At 41.4% G+C, this 20667-nt stretch overlaps 2 protein-coding genes across 2 annotated transcripts in view; one reads left to right on the top strand and one right to left on the bottom strand.

Moving 5' to 3' along the window:
- WDR26 (WD repeat domain 26) overlaps positions 1–17674 on the bottom strand; it is a 27678-nt gene extending 10004 nt beyond the window's left edge. The window contains exons 1-7 of the mRNA XM_014877401.2: positions 17064–17674; positions 15429–15528; positions 15256–15312; positions 8575–8711; positions 7901–7998; positions 6934–7090; positions 2161–2299 (exon numbers count right to left, since the gene is read on the bottom strand). Coding sequence (XP_014732887.2) covers positions 2161–2299; positions 6934–7090; positions 7901–7998; positions 8575–8711; positions 15256–15312; positions 15429–15528; positions 17064–17425 — 1050 coding nt within the window. The 5' untranslated portion in view covers positions 17426–17674. The remainder of the gene's footprint in view (positions 1–2160; positions 2300–6933; positions 7091–7900; positions 7999–8574; positions 8712–15255; positions 15313–15428; positions 15529–17063) is intronic.
- LOC148224208 (uncharacterized) lies at positions 17524–20667 on the top strand (the record flags this gene model as incomplete). The annotated part of the gene is made up of 1 exon (XM_088160715.1): positions 17524–20667. A coding segment is annotated over one exon (777 nt), but the record flags the coding sequence as incomplete, so codon positions are not given.

Here is a 20667-nt window from a genome sequence, read left to right as displayed (position 1 = left end):
CACATCCTGGAACTTGTCTGGAACAGATATATTTCTTTTTACAACAAGATTAAAGTAGCCTGTCACTTCAGCATATTTGAAACTCATGAGAAATAAGATACATAAGATATTCCTCTTCTAATGATAGCACTGTGTGGCTGTTACTATCTTCCATACTGCTCTCATACTTCCCTCCAAATACCATAAAGCTGCTATACCATGCTCTAAAACAGCAGTCAGTGGTATTTCAGGCAAACATCCCCAAATGTAGGCAACCTGCCTCCCACTCACCACCAAAAGAAATCTCAGCACTTCTATCCCTTACATTCAGCTTCCCAAATTTTTGTTGAGTATGACAAGCAACTATTCAGGCATCAACTCAAGTCTGCAGTAGCTGAACTCCTTGGCTGAAATGCCAAAAACCTGTCAACCATTTTTAGAAAATGCAGAAGAGACTTTTGTAAGGAGCCAGTTAAAGAAGAACTCTTAACAAAGAAGATGCATGTTAGACAAGGTGATGCACAGTGTGCTCATCCTTTGTGCTCCACAGAGATTCTGCCACACTTCCTGACAGTCAAATAATGCATCCCACACAAACCTAGTCAATTCAAGACATTATTTAATGCTGCTGAGTCTGTGGTAGAACTTTGAAATTAGCACACAAAAATGACAACAGAAGCATAGGTTAAGACAGTCTAGACATGTGGCTGGGTCTTAGTCTTTTCTAAGAAATTCAAGGTATGAAATTAAGACAGCACACTGCAGCAGCGTCCTTACACTTCAAGGGGGGATGATGAAGAAAGAGATGGAGAAGTGAAGGATTCTCACACATGTGAAGTGTGTGTGGAAAAATCAAACACTGTTAATTTAAAATAGGGCTCCCTCGCCACTTGCCCAGACATTGCTGGACATTTGTTTCCATGCAGTTTATGCAAACAGATTAGAATAATTCTGTATATCTAAAGCCTTGAAAAACAGATTAAATTTACGGGTCAAAAGACATTGTGAACTGCTACAGGAAATGTAAGAAACATGTTCTGGCAAATATGAAAATGAACCACTTGATGTGGTCTAATGCTATTTAAGTATCTACCTACTTGAAAGGGTTTCATTTTTTTTAAAGCACTCAAAAAAAAGAGACAAACCAATAAAACTCTACAAAACCACTTTCCCACTATTTTTTTGAGATTTTTATTCTCCAGCAACATTTGGTCAAAAGGCTTAATCTAAACACTCACAAAACATTTATGTGGTTTTACTAAGCAGCTGTTAGATAACAATTCACTTCAACATGTACTTATCAAGATGTTTGGTATTAAAACCCATCAACACAGAAAGAAGATGAGAAGATGTGCATCTACAGTCAAGCGACAAGTTAACAGCAAAAAACTTTTGATCCTTAATTCATCTAAATTACTGTTAAAAAAAAACCCCAAAACAAAACCAACAAACAAAACAGGTAATTTCCAAACTAAATAACAGAAGTCACTTTTGCTGCTATGCAACTCTTGACCCAGAGCACACTGGCCCCAGTAAGACACAAACTACAGGAGTCTTATGCCTGAAAAAGCCATGGTGCCTGCTGTTAGTTCTGGGGCTACATAACAATTATGCACATGGAACAGAGTTTTAAAGTCCTCCCATCGTTTTAATAGCAAGAAAGGACTCAGATTATATGGCTTCCTAACCTGAAGTGAAAGAAAAGGAACTCAGCTTTCAAATCCTATCGAACACCAGTATGGAAGTGGAGAAACCTTTATTTTCCACCTCACAAACCAGCCTATAGCTGTGTGGGTAAAAAAACCCTAAGGATCTCATTTCTGATAGTGTTTCAGAAGCATTAGCAACTTCAAATGCTGTGTGTATATGTTCAAGTTTATTCCCAGTCTTCAGTTATTACAAAATACATGGACATACTTTCACAATTACTTCTACAAGTCAAAACAGGATTAGATTCATCAATCAATCAATCAACTTCTTTACATATATACCAATAGATATGTGTAGGAAAGATGTATGAAACATCCTACAGCTACGAGACTTACAAGACTTTTACATCCCAGGGAATGGGATGTAACAGGGCTACAGTCCATGTCAGCCTGTCCTACAAGGATCACACCATCCTAGCAGGAGAGAGCTGAGAGGAAAGGAAAGACAAGTCATACACATTTTCACACTTACTGGATCAACCTGCCATATAATAACAGTTGTGTCCTTAGATCCTGTTGCTAATTTAGTGCCATCGTTGGAGAATTTACAGAACCACACTTCATTACAGTGCTCCGTTAGGATCTGTTGGGTATAGCATGGAAACTGTTTCCTGGGAAAACAAAGTGATACATTCACAGATTAGTAAGAAAGCAGTAAGATTTTTTTTAAAGTCAAGCTATTAAAAAAAACAAAAACCTTATTTAAATGCAAGACCAGACAACTTAGAAAACCTCTCTATTAACAGCTGTTTCAAGTAAGTACAGAATGAAGTGTCTTATCTGGCAACAAGATACAAGTCATCATAATTAACACCATCAAGTCATAATTAACCACAAGAACACAGAACTGATCTTATTTCACTCACATAATTTGTTATGCTTTCATGTAACTTGGAATTAAACTGACATCATCAGGAGTTTAACAGTTTATTACCATATAATTTTGTACTGTATAGAAAACACTATAGTATAGGTCTCTTTGAACCACAGGTGCAATGTTTTTACTCATGAGGTTTCTGCAGGTATCTCACTCAGTTAGCTATATGTTGCTAAGAAATGATTTTTACATAAAAGTTCCTTTTCCCGAATGTGATCTTGCAATAAATTAGATGTTTCTTTGCCTTTGTTTTGTCATTTTTACTTTTGTACCACATACAATATCTAAGTATAACTAGCAAGAGAGCATTGAGCTTTCAACTTGAATAGTTCTACCTCACAAAACCTGAACTATTTTGTAAAATGTTGTGCTTATCAAATGAAGTATTACATGATAAACTACTGAAGAAGATTCAAACATTCCTCTAGAGCTAATATTTAATACTCTAGCTACAAACCAAAAAAAGCTAAGTCAAATTATTAAGTTAGGTGAGAACTGGAGACAAGTTTTATTTGATTTAAATCTTGCCAACAAGCTCTCAAATAAGAATTTCAGAGCTAAGATAAAATAAATGTAGGCTTTTACAGCAGATGTCTTCATTTCGAAGTAATACTGCAAGAAGTAAAAGTTCATTGTTCAGATGCACTAAAAGATAGTCTCTAACCACAGACACTTTTTCTTCAACTGCAGAGATCCTGAAGTGGTTTAGTTGTGGGCTGAGTCTTTATACCACCCAGTGCAACAGGGCAACACCACTCTGATGGAACACAGTGGCACTAAGGAAATGACAGTGCCCTTGAATGTACAGTTGTATTTATCACTGGAGATAAACTGACTTAAAAAAAAGCCAAGAAAACAACAAAAACATATCACAACCCAGTCACCAAAGCAAATAAAAAAAAAAAAATATCAAGCAACCCCCCTCATTAATCCCCCCATTAATTTAAGCAGAAAACTTACTTCCTTCACATTCATGTTTACAAATACAGTTGGGTGGCAGCCACGCTGACAGACACCTAAGAAACTACTACTTCCCTGAAGCTAGGAAAAGTTCTGTTTCACATCGTGTTCTGTACCCTCACAGTCCATGGTCTTTTTATTAGAAGAGGCTTCCTAGTCTGTGCTTAAGGACTATCAAGCAGCACACTGAACAACCATGCAGTCTCATTTTCTGTCTTACGGTAGAGAAGGATAAAATGTACATATATATATATATATATTTGGCTTCCTTGGGTATGTCCATACTTACTTTTTTATAGAGAAACACAAGTGTGCTCTGCTCCTGCTTTCAGCTGACCAGGAACTGCCTGGTTGCCCCTGGAAGAACACTGAACCCAAGGTAAAAAGCCCCACTCATTTAAGAAGATTTTCTTTTCCTTCAAGTCTAGAGGGCAGCAGGCAAGCCCTTACACAGAGTTGTGCACCTACAGGAGCAGTGTTTCGTTATTATTTAGCCATAATATTATAAATTAATGTTTTTGCTCAGAGCAGCAACTTGCCCTAGGAGGTGAGGCTGCATCCATAATTCACACCAAGTACAGGGGACATGCTGTGTCCCAGGAAAGTGTTTTCAGCACATTTCATTTCAAAATAGTACTCTAGGCAACAATAAAAAAGCTTAAAGCTTAAGAAAAGCAGCCAAGGTTTTGTAGACATGAAAAGCAAGTGTGATAATGCTGGAACACACAGTTTTCATAGAAAGATACCTTTAGGTTCCTAAAAGGGGTGACACACGGTTATTAGAGCTGCTGCAGACACATCCCAACACTGAATTATGCTGCTCACAACTCAGTTGGATCAGAATGCTCCCACAAAGTCCTTTTCACTTTACTAATGAAACAGAACTCAACAAGTTTGACTTCACAGATAGCAAAACCACATAAATAACCTGGCTGTAGAAGGAACTAGCAGCAGTCTTGAAACAAGAAACCAGAACCAGTTGTCTTAACAGCTTCTAGTTTTGGTAATTAGATATTACTGAAGCTCAAAGGCTTTTCTTCATCTTTTTTGAAGTGTTTCATTACAAGTTGTTCTGCTCAGCACAAAACACCTGAACTATGTCATTCACTTACTGAGATAAAGCATCTAATAAAGTTTCCTGTTGTTGTATTTACACAAGTTCAAAATCATAGAATACAACACACAACAGCTACCTTTTTATTCCCTGTACCTACAATGAGAGATTTATTCCTCAACAAAGAAAATCAAAAAAGCAAATGAACAAAAAAATCCCAACACACCCAACTAGGCCAAAGGTTCTCAAAACCAGAAATCATCCTCAAGAGCATCAATTCTCTTCTATAAAAAACTCTGGCACAATAAAATTAAATCCTTCACCTTCACCCCCAGTAGTGCCTCTCTCACATCTCCTACTCTTATCAAGTGACTTTTTGCTTAAACATTTTGCCTGTTAGTGCAATTCAAGCATGCTTAATCAAAATATTGCCATTAAAGTCCAAAAGGGATTAGTTCCGACTAAAAAGGGGAAACTTACCAGTGTTCTATCAATTAAATAGCACAGGAGTTGAATTGTCTAAGCTATTACACTGCTGTTACTTTTGTCACCTTCCTCAAAATTTGGCTTCCACTGTTCTAACTCACCTCACTATGCCCAAGCATGGCAGCACACCACAAACTGCACTCAGACCCCTGCAATAGGCAACTACAATAGGATGAGGACAGAATGGAAGCCTTTCTTTTCAAATGGATTTCTGGATACTTTTTTTGTTGGGGGTTGTAAAATTGCAATAGCCATGAGTATCTATACATGTATATACACAGCAAATACGCAGGTTTAGGAAATACTACTTTAGTGGGAAAAAAGGAACCAACAAACCAAAAACCCAAACTCTGGCCAAACTTATGTCAGCAAAGAGATTCAGATGGGGAAAATTCAAACCCAGGTTTGTTGCATGTAGTATCTTTTCTTTCTGGCTCTCTGTGGCCTGGCTTCAGTAAACCAAGCTCTTCAAATTGATCTTGAATGCTCCTTGGGATTTGATTAGTAATATCAAACCTGTTGAACAACACCCAGTACTACTCATGGACTTGCTTAAAGGTTAAATCTCTTCTAGGCAGTCTGATTTTAAGACTCACTTCTGAAGGAGGGAAGCCACAATACCAGTATGTGATCACTTCCAACAGCTCTTAAAACAGCAACACTCAAATGTCTGTGCACACACACACAGAGTTGCTGAAACAATGCAATGCAGAAAAATTGTAAGCTATAAGGCTACTTGAATACATAAAGTGCCAAAGACAGTAATTTTCAACCTTAAGATGGCTACAGCGAAGTACTATGGAAGTCTGCATCTTTAAAAACTGATTCCAAGTAACCCAAGAATGCAAGTCAAAGCAGCTGAGCACAGAAAATTTCTATAAGCAAGTTTATCAGTTCTTAATTAACTTCCTTAGATGAGCTAACCTTAACTGAAAACAATTCCCTTGTAAGCCCAAATGTTACCTCATTACATATATAAGGACAAACATATAAGAATATATTGACAAATACATAAAGATATCCCATACAGCCCTTATGTTCCAGCCCTTATTCCCTTAATCCACCATGCACAGCACAGCAGTTTTCCATAAAAGCTACATTCAGTTTTTAGGTCCTTAGCCAAGTTTTGCTGGATGAGGAAAAACTACTCAAGTCAGCCTATTAAAAACAAACATCTTCCTATTTCATGTCTATGTAAGAGTATTGCATTTTGAAGGTTCAGAAGCAGCCTCCATTTTGTCACCAAAAAAAGTTATCCAGCCTAAAGAGCTAATACAAAGGCATAAGAGACACTCAATTCTTGCCACCTTACAAATCTGAGAAAATGGTTCTTTATAGTATTCATGTTGTATATTATGTAACTCAGAAAAATCCACTGCACATTTCCCCTCTATTTTAACCTTTGCGTATAATAGCACCTGTGTCTACTCTTAAAAGTTACAGGTGAAAGTTGAGTTCATGGAAGCATGCTTCAGCAGGCTTGAAGACAGACTCTGGATAAAGAACACACGACTGATTCTGCAGCTTAAAATCACAGCAATCCTGTGATGAATAAACAGACTGGCTGTCCAAAATGACCAGAAACAAACAGCAGTGGATTAGCACAGCAGTATCTTCTTTCTACACCAATCTGATGAAAATTTTTAAGCTTCAGTCTGATCCCATTACCCCATATCCAGATACCAAAATCTCCTCTACACACCTTCTTTACTCCCCACCTCCATTGCTCATTAAGCGAGAAGTGTTTTTTTCCCAGTAAAGTCCTGTTAAAACAGCTCAGAACAGTTTTCACATTTCTGCTAACAATCAGATTATTTTAAAAGACCAAGAAAAGACTGCCCATCTCAGAAGTCAGGGAGGCTTCTTACCTACTACAAACGTGATCTATTAGCAGCGAGACAGAATCTAGATTGCTGTCTAGTTTGGTGTTGTGATATAGGCACCGGTCCCGTTGGAGTTCCACAGCCTGGCGGAGCAGGTTCTGTAAACGCCTCGGAGGAAGCATCACCGATGGGGGTAGGTAGGCTTCAGAGGAGTGAGGAAGAAAAAACAAACAGTTGAAGAAAAAAGAGACTTATCAAAAGCAAGTGTCAAGTAAGAGCATACTTTGACTTGAGTGCTTTTGGAAGAGACCTTAGTAAAGAATAGCACACAGCTTGTTGAATTTACAGCTATACACTTGGAATTAGAAGCATGAACTTCTGGAAAGCAGAGCTGTATGCAAGGTATTTGCTGTTACAGAGTATGCTGTCCTGGCTAACAAGTACCATTTACACAAGCTAACTCAAAATTCAGTATTTAACAAAATCTGTAATGTTGTTATACAACACCATCAGCTGTGTTCCTTTAAGGAATTCTCTTATCCATGGGTTTCATAACTAGTACAGACGTCTAGTACAGACGAGTACAACAGCCACAAAGGAGAAACTATAATTCAGAGCAAAGTATGAGACCACTGTCAATCAGTACCAGTATCACTACTGGTTATAGGCCACACTTGGTTTCCACCACTCACTATGGCTGGATTTATTACACACACACACACACCCCTCCCTAAACCACACATTTAATCACCACGTTCTATCACTACTGCATGCAGCAGAGCTAAGAAGTAACAGTTCTTATTACAAACAGTTTATCAGAGACAGCAAAAGGTTAGGTACAGAAGACCAAAGGGTAAAGGCACCTAAAAGTATCTCCATGAACCAAGAAATACAAAAAAAAAAAAAAACAACAACACAACCAACCAGCAAGCACAGCCAATTCCCTGGAATGTGCAAGTTATACTGGATTTAACAGAGGTGAGAAGAAATTCTAAACACTAGAACATCTTACTCTGGAGTTTGTCCAAAAGTTTAGATCTGGAAGCTGTTCCTTTCCCTTCCCACTCTGCTTTTGCACGCAAGTCTTCTGCATGGCTACACATCAGGTACCTGTTTCAAAAGTGCACATACACCAACAGACCGAGTCGTTTTGGAATCGTTCTTCTCACTTTTAAGCATGATACATATCATAACATTTTTAATAAGTGGGAACAGGTAACTTAAGCTTGAGACCAACAGAGAGAAAGGCAGGGAACTATTTCACACAATTGCACATCTTCTGAACAAATGTCTGCAAATTGTCCATACAAAAAGAAAACAAAACACATGCAATTTTAGGGAGGAAGAAGTGTCTTATTTTCATCTAAGAACAAACCAGATTATACCCACTTAATTAAATTATAAGGTAACTGGCTAATAATTCTCAAGAACAGATGACCATACCTATGTATTAATTTGAGTTCTAGTAGTATTAAAGTAAATCACCAAATCACCATCAGGTTATTTTCAAGCATCTGACACAAAATATTGTCTACTGAACACCATTTTATCACATGTCAGTACAGCTTATTATTCACCAGGATAGTAGCTTTAATACAGCTTTAGTCTTTACAACATCAGCTATCAAAAGCTACAGAATTCCTTAAAAAACTTCTCTGCAAGAGCTCTCAAAGTCCAAACACTTACCCACTGAGGACATGAATGCGTTCTGTATTATATTTCAGAGGCGTCAGTTCACAGCGTAGAACCTGAAGTGCCTCCAGGACCTTGCCATCCTCCAGGTATTCCAGGTACTTCTGCTGCAGCAGCAAAAACTTCATCCTCTGACATGACAGAAAGCAGCAGTCAGGGGAAAAAGGTTGACTGAAGTTTCAGAAAACGTTTGAGCCTAAACAGAACAGTAGAAACCATTCTACTATGCCCTTCAGAAACACAGCTCTAAGTAATGTTTCATTACTCAATTTCTTTTGCTGGCTTTTCAACAACACTGCAGCAATTAAGCTATCCGTGAATTTCCTCCCTGCCTGATGGGGTTCCAAGTACGTTCCCATCTCTTTCCTCAGATCCCCATTGCAACTGGTCCCATTTTTACCTGCTCTTTAGTCACCATCCTTCAAACCCTGCATTAGACAGGCTTTTCAGAGAAACATTCTATCAAGAAAAGGGCCCCGAATCAGCTATTCACATATTTAAGACTGCAAGACAGCACAGAACACAACAGGACAACTCAACAAGTTCTCATACTGCTTACATAGGTGTTGACAGGGTTCGTTTGTGTGGCTGCATAACATAACTGTAACAAACTGACACTGCCTGAGATTTGGGGGTTTTTTTTGTAGTTCCATGTTAACTTGTTTTCCTTGGGGGTTGTTTTCAGGATTACAGAAAATAATAGTTTCCTATATTTAGGAGTTACTTCAATACTCTAAATTAAGTGCTGTTCCTTCACAGTGTTCCTTTAACTTATACAGTTCTTGGTTGTTTTCTTTACAAAAAAGAAAAAAATCAAGCCTGCTATTCTAACAACAAATATCTTTGGTTAAAAAGAAAAAGTAAATTAGGCATTAAGTTACTACATTAAAAAAAAAAAAAAACAAACCTGAAGGCCTAGAAACTTCTAATACTAATTTTAGTAGAAACACACTGGTTGTTTCTGGATGAAATCAAGTATCTTGTGGTTTGTACACATTCTTTACTGCTCCCAGTTATCAGACAGAAATGACAGGTTTAGTCCACAAAACTCACCAGGTTGAAGAGGAAAATGAGGAAAATGTACATGCTCAAACAAGCTGGTGAGACAGACTGGAAATAAAGCATAGCAAACTACATTTGCTTTTCTAATGAATATACCACCAGTTCAATCACCAGTTTCCTTTGCTTTCATCAGACCTCAGGCACCTCACTATTTTCATGCTCATATTTGGTCAATGTTTACTTAGTTTCAAACACACTGCCAGCCTCCTTAAGTAGAGGGATAATCGGGAAGTTTAAGATGTTCCTGTCCTATTAAAGCTCACATGAAAGTTTAAGGCTCACTAGATGTTAAATCCAAAGTTAAAATAAAAAGCATTTTCATTTCCAGAGCCACTCAGCTCTTCTAAAGAATGAAGTTTCCACATACAGTACCATTAACTTACCACACAGCTTTGTGAAGCATAAAGCATGACACAGTAAAGATGATTTATGTTCAAACTTGTCTGTAGTGCACTCTAAACCTGCATTGCACTCCCAATCCAGCTCTTTAGTTTATTTGAATTTGGAATTAGTAGATCATTACTGTACAGTTCTTCCAGGTGAGACAATTTTTTTTTATGTTCTGACATGTGAAAAACCAAATGAAAGATATCCCAATTATTTACAAGCCCTGCGGTTGGCTCCATGCAGCAGGCCAGCAGACCCCACGCTGTTTGCTTATATACCAGCAGCAGGAGGGATAAGAACTTCCTCCACTAGCTGTGCACATGCTCTCCAGGATACATGGAGATGCCCAGGTAGCAGGCACACACTATATTTCACTGCTCTTGGTCACCTCACACTGATGCTTACCACCAGATTAAAAACAGCCTGATATTTCCAGTTTGTAATAAAAACTGTAAACCCTCCTTATCTGCCTTCTCCATTCACTGCATAAAATATTTATTCAACTTATATTATATTTCCATTAAATGTGATAACCTACCTTTTCTCCCTCCTTACTTCCAGGACTTGGCACATTAAATTCATTTTGTTACAGGAAAAATTAAAGAGAGCAGAAAAATCCTATAACATGGGTTTTATAACATCAGTCCCAGCAATTCCATGAAAGCATTACAGGAATATTACTACTCAGAATGCTGTTGTCAAAGAGGTGTAATTTCAGTTCTAGGCTAAAAAGTATAGTTTAAAAAAAAAAAAAAAAAGAAAAAAAAAAGAAGAAGTCATCAGTGCCATGTATGACTTAGGCATATCAGGAATATAAAGGCCTCCAGAAAAACCAAGTACTACGCATTTCATGCAGCAATCTAGTGTTCCCATAATGGAGAATTAGAATAAGAGATAAGCAACTAGAAATAGTCACTTATCAATAGCAGAGGGCAGGGACTAAAGTCTTGATGGGGAAGTTAAATTGAATTTCTAAGCTATTTTGATAACTGCTCCAAAACTTGCCCTACAGCATACTCAAACAATGGCATGAACTTCCTTAAGGCAAGAGTCACACTCCAGTAACATCACACTGCAGGTCATTTTTTAAACACTGGGACACACTGTCTCCTACTTCCCATTTTTGTGCAATTAGTGACTTTGCTGACAAACAGATTTCTCTCAACTCCTCTATGCCATCCTAAAAGTACTTATAATTTCTTCCAATGCCACTTTCTACAAAATCCAAGAACATTTTGTGTACATCATCTCTTCTACAAACCAAACAACCTCTTCTAGAAGTAAAGAGAATTGTTTATAATATTGACAACTGTAAAGCAAAAGCACAAACTCCACTGATTAAGTAGCTTATTCTTTCTCCATATATTTTAGCTGCCTTACAAAGAAGGGAAATCAAAATTATCATAATCAAAACCATACTGAAGTAACACAAGTGCCTGGGATGTGGTATCATCTCAGTGTTTGCAAAGGAAATTCAACATCATTACACTCATTACAGCTGAACAATTTAAAATTCAGACACCACCATTGCTTAGCTTATAGCTAAAGTTCCAAGGGTCCTTCAGGATGAGGAAAAGTCCAATCCAAGTGTCAGCACTGCACTCTGGCTGGTTTTGTTCAGTTATTAGTACTTCACCCTGTCTTTCACCTCTACAGAAAGGATGAGGATAAAGTGCATTACTTTGTTGTTTCTACAAGCTATTATTTAAGTGTAAATTGAACCTGGATTACCCTGGGGCAAAACTAAGAGTTAGCAGATTTCCAAGGCTTTGTTTGTTTCAATGTATGCACTATTAGCATTTCCCTTTCTTCAAACTACAGCCTTCGATTACTAACACGAATGCTTAGTACAGTATTCTTTCCTTGTCCTAAGTGTTAGGAAAGCCCCTTCCAGAATCCTAAATTCTAGGAAGTCTGGCATGTACCATAACCCACCATCACCACATAACCAAAGGTGAAAACCTCAGCAAACAAAACTGTGAAAGGAACAGGACAAACATACTGCCACAGACAAGAAATTGGGCCATTCTGATCAGTAACCAGCAGTGAATCTTCAGAAGTTTAATGAGCAAAATGCAAAATAACCTAAGTTTAGGTCTTAGATTTTGGTGTTATTTTCAACTTGCATATCTTAACAAGCTCCACAACAGTTTTATTAATGTACTACGAGTCCAAAATAAGTAAACATTGCTGAAACAACTGCTCTTCGAAATTAAATAGGTAACTAAAATACATGGTGAAATTATCAGCAGATGTTTCAAAACAAACTGAACACAGTAGCTATCTACTTACAGCCTGCAGGACTAAGATCTCAGTTTTCTTTATCCTGTAGTCATTTACTTAGATTGTTTTGTAAAATACTGATGAAAGCACTTAAAAAACAATCCAAAACTTAAATGCCCTGATATGTAAAGGGCAGAAAACATTCTGCTCTACAGAATTCAGCAAGGAATTTAATGAGGCTTCAACCATACCAAGTCCTTCCACATAGGGAGTAATTAACTCCAGTAGGGAACTGCCCTTAATGCTGGTAGCAAGAGGGACACCATGCAGGCAGGTGGAGCACTTCACTCAAATGATAATATTTAACTCACTTTTTAGATTGTATTGCCTGCTGCAGGCTGTATACCTCTGGAATAAATAAAGAGAACAATTTGAAGGTATTTTCTAGATGACTGTAGAGGAATAATCTCCAAGTTTCTTCCTAGGTGCAATTAAGTACCCAAAACAGATGCCATCACATGCTTGAGTAGCCCCAAAGTAAGCAAAACCTTAGGGTGGCTTGAAGTTGGTGTTTTCTAACTGTTACTCAAGGAAAAACATCATGCTTGATTCAATTATCAAGTTTTCTTACAGATTTTCTGAGACAGCTTGTATGTATCCTATATGCTGGAAAAGTAAACATGACTAATCACATACTGTACAGCACTCAGTTGTGTTGACACAAATAGAAATAGCAAACTGTCCCGTGTGCTGCCACACCCTCCTCCCCCCCATATCAACACACTGCATCAAAGCTTTAAAAATTGACATCAGCCATTTCATATTTAGTGTTTTCACCTGTAGACCTTAAAGCACTTTGCAGAAAACGGGAAATTAAATATGAGTAGGATTTTAAAAATACATATGCATTTCCCTCACTGACCAGACATTTCAAAAGCAACCATGTATCCAGGTTATTTTCTCCAGTTCTTATTAACTATATGGAAAAAAAAAAACCAACACACCAAACCCACCCAAACCACAAACCAAAAACAAACCACAGAACACACACCCTACTTAGTTAAATACTCTGTGTCATCTAAATTTTTAGGTACCCATTCTTCTTGTATGCACACATTTTTAAAACATCTAGTCACATAGTGTGAGTCACAAGTCAGGAAACTCAATATCCAATTTTCTATTTTTAAAGAGTTACCTGCAGCAGCGCCTTGTTTGGACTTTTCCCGATCAAGACATTTATCAGCTTCATTAGCTCTGACTTTACTGCAGTGGGGAATACCCACAGAGCATAAAGCAACCCTCCCTACCTGTAAGATCTTTCTCTAGCTTCCCAGCTGCTGACAGCACTAACACCGACCCAGAACATCAACCATGTGCACAAAAGCTGGACAGGGAGGGAAGAGGAGACTGTGCACACAACGGAACACACACAAGCTCAACTTATCCTTGCAAATAATGCTGTCTTACACGTGTAAGACATTCAAAACTGTTACCTGTTTTAAATTATATCAAGTTTATATAAAGGAGATCAACTTTAAAAAGAAAACGGTTAATATTAGTTCAGGTTAAAAGTTCAGTCTAAACCAAGTATTTTTACTGCACCAAGCTTTATGGAACCAGTTAAGACAGCAATACTAGCAAATGCTCTCGAAGCCCTTCAGAACAGAAGGAAAACATTCTTTTTTCTAAATTTGAGTTATCCAAAAAGTACAAAGTTGACAACTCTATTAAACCATTTGACTGACACGCAAAACACTTTAATACTACCGACAAACTCTGTAACTTCAGAAACATGAGAAAATTTGTTTCAAATGACCATTCATACTCCCATATGGCAGTTCCATACTTTCAGGCTAGACAAACTATTGAAAGCTGCATGCAATAGTCTCAACTCCTTCAGGTCTTTGACAAAAGAGAAAGTGAACAATTGGTCTAATTAAGAAGTGCTATGGTTTGACCAAATTAATAGAACTAAATGTAAACTTCTGTCAAGTATCCTCTGATGTTTTGCTAAACATCTGTTTTTCCTACTTCATTTCCTGTTCTCTCTTTCTCTCCCTCCCCCACCAGACAGGAAATTGTCTTGACAACAAATGAATCAGCTAGAAGTGGAACTAAGCAGCCATCAGCTGATTCCTCATTGTTTACAGTCACAGACACTTTAAAAAGCCTTGATACTGTTTACTTCCTAAGTGACCATAGCTGTTCTAACTTCACCTCATTAAAATAAACGTTTAAACACGAGAGAACAAGCTCCTTGAAGAGCCAAGTGATGATTTTCATCTTGAAATCCAAAAATCAAAACAAGAAACACTTCACTCAAAGCAACTGAAATTATAACAACACATATTGTAGTTGTCAAGTCACAGGATCCACCAACCTTCTATTTCTAGGTTTATCTTTTTTTTTTTTTTTTAAAAAAAAGCCACCCAAAGAGAAAAAGCTCTAAATAAAATCACAAACAGCAATACAAATGCATTTTCTCTTTAAAAGCCATCTGGAAAAGCAACAGTATTGTTCATGGTCTACAGCAGCCTCTATATTCTTGTAATGTGCTATTACAATGCCAACTCCACATTAGTATTAGTGCATTTTATTTATAAACTTCTCTTCCCTCAAGAAAACCTAACTCACATAAACACAGAGATTGTAAGAAGTATTTCAAGGTTGAAATTAGTATTCAACATAGGCAGTTTCTACAGAAACTGACCTATTTTAGTCTGTGACAGGATTTATATTTTATCAGTTAGGTATGCTTAATAGAGTTTTAACATTCAGTACACCAAATCTTAGCCTCAATCCTTTTGGGCTGCCTATCTCACATTCTACAACAGAATAAAAAAAGTTCAGATTAGTATGACATTTGAGATAGCATGCAAGCATCTTAAAGTAAACAAAAAAGAAAAAACAAGAACTATGGACATCCAACTCCATAGTGAAAGATCACACCACTACAAGTAGTCCAACTACACAGCTCTGAAAGAGTTCAAGCGTGCCTCTTACCACAATTGCATGCGGAGAATGCACTAAGGCCTTAAGTTCATTCAGGTCGTTCTCAGCCTGCAGAAATCAGTATAAGAAAAAAAAAAGTATATAAGGAGGATGAATTTTGAATTCTCTCATAGATACTATAAATTTCAACAGTGGTTAATACAGTCCTATAAGCCCTACGTTACCTTATCCCATTCTCCTTCCATGACATGATTGCGGAATTTGGTAGCTGAAGGATGTTCTAAACGACATCCTGACTCTTGCATGAGGAGATCAACAGTCTGGCTGCAGGAGAGATACAGTGTAAAAAAACCCGACCAGTTTCACCCTCACAAATACACCGCCTGCCATGATAACAGTTTACCATACTTTAAAGTAACTTTAATAAAACAAGAATACGATGACCAGATTCAGATGCTTGTTCAAGAAGACAATCTCAGTTGCCTGAGACATGTAAAAAGCTACCTATACCTAAAGCAAATTGTCAAGGAGCTTGAAAGCTTTGCTGAAGTACCATAAAGTATGTGACTTACCAGCCACCACAAACAGCCAGCCCTGCACAGAAGATAAACTTCATGAAGGAAGATACAGTCTAGAAAGCTGTTAGCTACTGGCTGCCATCCCCTGCCCCCTCCCTACCTCCCCCCTAAAAGAACAAGGAGAGCTACAACATCTGGCACAGGCCTAGTTTTTACTTCTTCATCACTTCTTAAAAGACTGGCTCCTTAAAAAAAAATAAACAAACTCAGGAACCTGTAGCCCTCCCCCTTTTATACTAAAAATAGCTTATTTACTGTGGTGTCGTCTATGAATAGTCACGAGTTGTCTGCTGCTGTAAACTTGCCTCTTGTGTCAGAGGCAATTTATTTTATAGAATATGTTCTTTATAGCTGACCCATTCTGCAGTGTTTTGAAGACTTATTTTGTGGCTACATAAGCACTTTGCAGGTCTTCTCTACCCTCCTTCCAAAATGATGACATACTGGCTAGCTTTAGCTTTACTCACAAAGCGTTATGATTAAATACTTAAGACTTCCCCTATTCCACTGGGAAATTATTTTCTCTATTCTGATTTTAAGAAAGGGCCAACATTCTCATTTCTTGTTTACAAGTAAGATTATTAGCAAAAACACGTGTCCAGCACAAATCTAGAGAGGCCTTCACCATTTAGAGGGCCAAAGGTTTCCAGAGTGAAACCGAACAGCCTGTTAAAGTGGCAGTTTACTTTGTGTCGCTTCCTCCGAGCTGACAAGCCAAATCTTGGAGCTCATCTGCGAAAAGCCGCCCCCCCCCCACGCCCAGCTGCGGGCTCCATTATGTTTACCAGATAACTTCTCTCCCACTAACACATTTGTATTGATCTACCCTTATCGGTGTGCAACTCGACTTCCATATTGCCATCCCTGGCAGGGGAAGCTCCTGTCCTGTCCCTTCGCTAGACACCGGCACAGGCTCGGAAAACACAGCTCCGGCTCCATTTTTCCGGGAGCGGGCCTGCCCCAATGCCTTTGCCTGGCAGCCGGGCACTGCTCTCCCTTCTCTGGACACCACCGGGCTGCGACGGGGCAGTGTTGGCCACCAACCCCCCGCCAGGGTTACCTTCCTCTCCCCTCCTCCCCGCTCCGGGCTGCCCATCCTCCACAGGGACCCTGCGCCGGACTCTCCCCGCGGACAGAGCGGAGGACGGCGGGGCGTGTGTGCGGGGCAGCCCCGGCCTCGGGGGTCTCTCCGCTCAAGGCGCCGTACAAAACGAAGGAAGGAAGGAAGGAGCCTGCCCCCCATCCCGGCCGCGCTGCCCCTCGTCCACCGCGGCCACTTACTTGAGCCCCAGCCCGTGGAGGTGCTGCCCGATCAGCCGGATCACGTCCTCGTCGGACTGCGAGAGCCGCTTCTTCTTCTTCAGGGCGCTGCCGCCGCCGCTGCCCCCCAGCTCGGCGGCGGCCGGGCCGGGTCCCCCGGCGGCGGGCACCCCGTTGTTGACGCCGAGCCCGCCGGGGCTGCCGCCGCCGCCGGGGCCACCGCTGTTGGCCGAGGGCAGCAGCCCGTTGGCGTGGGCCAGCTGGTCAGTGGCGGCCGTGCCCGCCGAGGCCTCGCCGTTCTGGGCGCCCAGGCAGCCCAGCTCCGGGCCCTGCGGCGGCGGCTGCTGCTGCTGCTGGCCCCCTCCCGCCCCGTTGGCCTGCATGGCGCTGCTGGCGATACCGCCGCTGCTGCTGCTGCCTCTGAGCGGGGCGGCGGCGGGGGCGAGCCCGGCGGGCACCGAGGGGGACTGGGACGAGGTGAGGCCTGCTCTGCCCGCGGAAGCCCCGGGCTCTCCTGCTCCCTCCACCGCCGCCGCCGGGGAGGCCCGGGCTTTCTTCCGCGGGGGCGGGGAGGCTCCGCCGGTGTCCGAGTCGGAGGAGGAGGAAGCGGAGGCCAGAGTTTCCTCGCCGAGAGCGGCCGTGGTGGGAAGCCGGGGGGGCGAGGAGGGGGAGGCGGCGGGGGCGAGGGGAGGCGGAGCGGGGCCCTGCGCCCGCCGGGGGTCCCGGAGGCAGCGCCGCCGCCCGCTCGGGGCTCCCTCTGGCGATGGCGGCCGCCGCTGCCCTGAGCCCCCGCCCGGCAGCCCCAGGCGCCCGGCCCGCTCCGCTCGCTGCCCGCCGGGTTTGTCTCCTCTCAGCCCAGCTGCACCTAATGGAGTCCGGGCCGGGACGTCACAGGAAATTCCTGCACTGCCCCCTACACACACTTCCGCCGCCCGGGGCCGCGGTGGGCACGGCCCCACGGCTGCCGGGGGGCGGTGGCGGGGCGGCCCCCGGGGGGGACGGGGACGCCCCAACGGCACCGCCCGGGTCGCCGCCCGCTCGGCCGCGCGGGGTCCTGCGGGGGCCGGGGCCGCCGTGCCCGAGGGGTTCCCGAGGGTCCCCCGAGGGTCCCCCGAGGGTCCCGGGGTGTGCCCGCGCCTGGCAGCGCCGGGGTGGGACAGAGGCCGGGGTGGTGGCGCAGGACAGCAGGTGTGGTGGGCGCCCGCTGCCCCGGCGTGTCCCGGTGGGACCGGCTGTCCCTGTGACACCCTGGAGGTGACCGGGTAATTTGCGGCCTCAGGTAGTTTCCTGATGCAGTTTGGACAGGGGGAAATGGGTGCAAACTGAAAGAGGGGAAAATTAGCTTGGGTGCATGGAAGAAATTCTTTCATGTAAGAGCGGTGAGACACTGGCACAGGTTGCCCAGGAAGGTTTGGATGCCCCAGCCCTGGAGGTGTTCAAAGCCACGTTGGATGGTGCTTTGAGCAACCTGGCCTAGTGGAAGGTGTCCCAGCCCGTGGCAGGGGTGTTTGGAACGGGATGGGCTTTAAGGTCACTTCCAACCCTGATTCTGTCGTTCTGTGTTTGGGAGTTTTTAATAGAGGAAAATGCTTAATGAAATTGCATTCTGGTGTTGCACGGGTTGGTTACTGGAAGGTTTCAGACCTGCTGACAGCCTTATCTTTTGTAGTTACTGCATGCTTTGGCACGGAAAAAGGGGGGAAATGGCAGTTTTGCTGTAGATCTTTCAGGAATGTTGAGAGTTGGGGCACATTTGTCAGGACAGGCTGTCGGAAGACAGTGGGAATTATGAGTGTCCCAGTCTCTGCCCCATGGTTTCTCCCTGCTAACCCTCCTGTGTGGTGGAAGGCAAACTCAAATCCTGAGCCAAGCCTCTGGTCAAAAGTCATGAGATGAGTGAAATCTTGGTCTTTAAAAATAGCATCTTGAAATAATATATTTTATGTTATTTGGTTTAGAGCCTAGAATTTTTATCTTTGGTATGCTCGAACTTTTCTCCGAAACCCAAAGGGAAATAACAAAACTTTTTTTTTTTCCTTATTGAAAGCTGAGGTTAATATCTAATTATCTTCTCCTTCAGAAGCTGAGGTTTTAGGAGTACTGGCTTAGGTTAAACTAGTAAATTTGACCAACAGTGCTTTGATTCGAGTGGAGCTTTGAAAAAGTCCAGCTGAGGGAAACCACAGGCCCAAGACCAGTGGAGAACTCCATGGAGGGACAAAATGCATGAAAAGAGTGAAACCAGAGGAGATGAGACCTCATGCAGATCTGGCCAGCTGAAGTAGATACCTTGGTCCTATTTAGAGGCTGCAGAATATACTTGGCTGATAACAGCCAAAGCACTCTTGCACCAGAGGGAGAAGTTGGAAAGAGCTTTGTCCATGACCTCTGCCCAGGTGTGGCTGTAGGGTTAAATTCAACATTGGACTTCCAGAGAGGGGAATGTTGATTATGTGTTTTTAGCTCACCAGCCATTTCTGGAGAACACAAGGCTTGTGTTTTAGCCACTTAACTGTTGTATATACTCTCCATTGCTCTGTGTTTTCAGCATTCTTGAGTTCTTTCTTGATCTTCCCTAGATGCCATCATTGGATCTGTAATACAAATACTTGGGTAAAGATGGCAGGAACAGTTACAGAGAGCAGCACAGAGCCTGTGAAGGCACCTGAAAGTGAACTTTAAAGATCAAGATTAGGTTTTTAGGCAGGTGAAGTTGTTCATCATACTTTCCTGCCCTGTGTCTCAGTGTCCAGGGGAAGGGGATGGTAAAACCCCTCCCACCGTCTGTTCGTGTGGTCCTTTGTCACCCATGGCTTTCCCTAGTCACCAGGAGGGGATCTTGGAAAACAGGTCTGGGGCTGGCACAGCCACAGGAAAAAAAGAGAATTGTGAAAGGGGGGATGGCACCATGCTTTGTCAGTTTTTCATCAGCTAAGCCCTGATTTGGATCCGATTCTATTCTGCAGCCAGATGAGAGAGGGCAAATTTAATAATCCAAATAAGTGTGCAGCTTTTTGACCAATTAGAGAATCAACTGGTAAATACAAAACATGTCTCACTTGTGACAGATTACTCTGTTATAGTATCAGAAGTGTGAGTTCATAATATTCAGGCATCTTTAAAGTTTCCCAAAAATAGAGAATTAATTGAACAATTCAGCTATAAAAAACGACAAACCTATAAATACCCAGAAGAGGAATTTTGAAGAGAAATTTGACAACCTTAAATACAGTTGTAGTACCAGCCGTGTTACTGAAACAGAGGTGTCATACATAACTGTGCAGAATATGTACAATTCTGACTTTATTGTAATTCAGACAACTTCCTATTGTATAGATCCACATCTTTAATAGCAAAAACGTTGCATTTATTGTGATAGTTTTGAAAACTGAAGAGACCAATCACTCCCTGTCAAGAGCAACCAATGAAATTACCAATGTAGAACATTTTGAATTAGTGGTATCTCGTAAGTGTAAGAAACCTGTCTTGGGACATTCTAGACTAAATAAAAAAGCTTGAAAAGCAAAAAACACTTCAATTTTCTCTGTCTGTAAAGTCAGAAAAAACAACCTTTGAATTTATTGTTTATGAGCTGGCTAGAACTAATAAACTTTGGCTAATTTAA

The sequence above is a fragment of the Sturnus vulgaris genome, chromosome 3 (genome assembly GCF_052056855.1).
Source record: "Sturnus vulgaris isolate bStuVul1 chromosome 3, bStuVul1.hap1, whole genome shotgun sequence".
NCBI lineage: Eukaryota > Metazoa > Chordata > Aves > Passeriformes > Sturnidae > Sturnus > Sturnus vulgaris.
The sequence above is the reverse complement of the archived record's forward strand: the minus strand, read 5'-3'. Positions and strand labels throughout refer to the sequence as shown.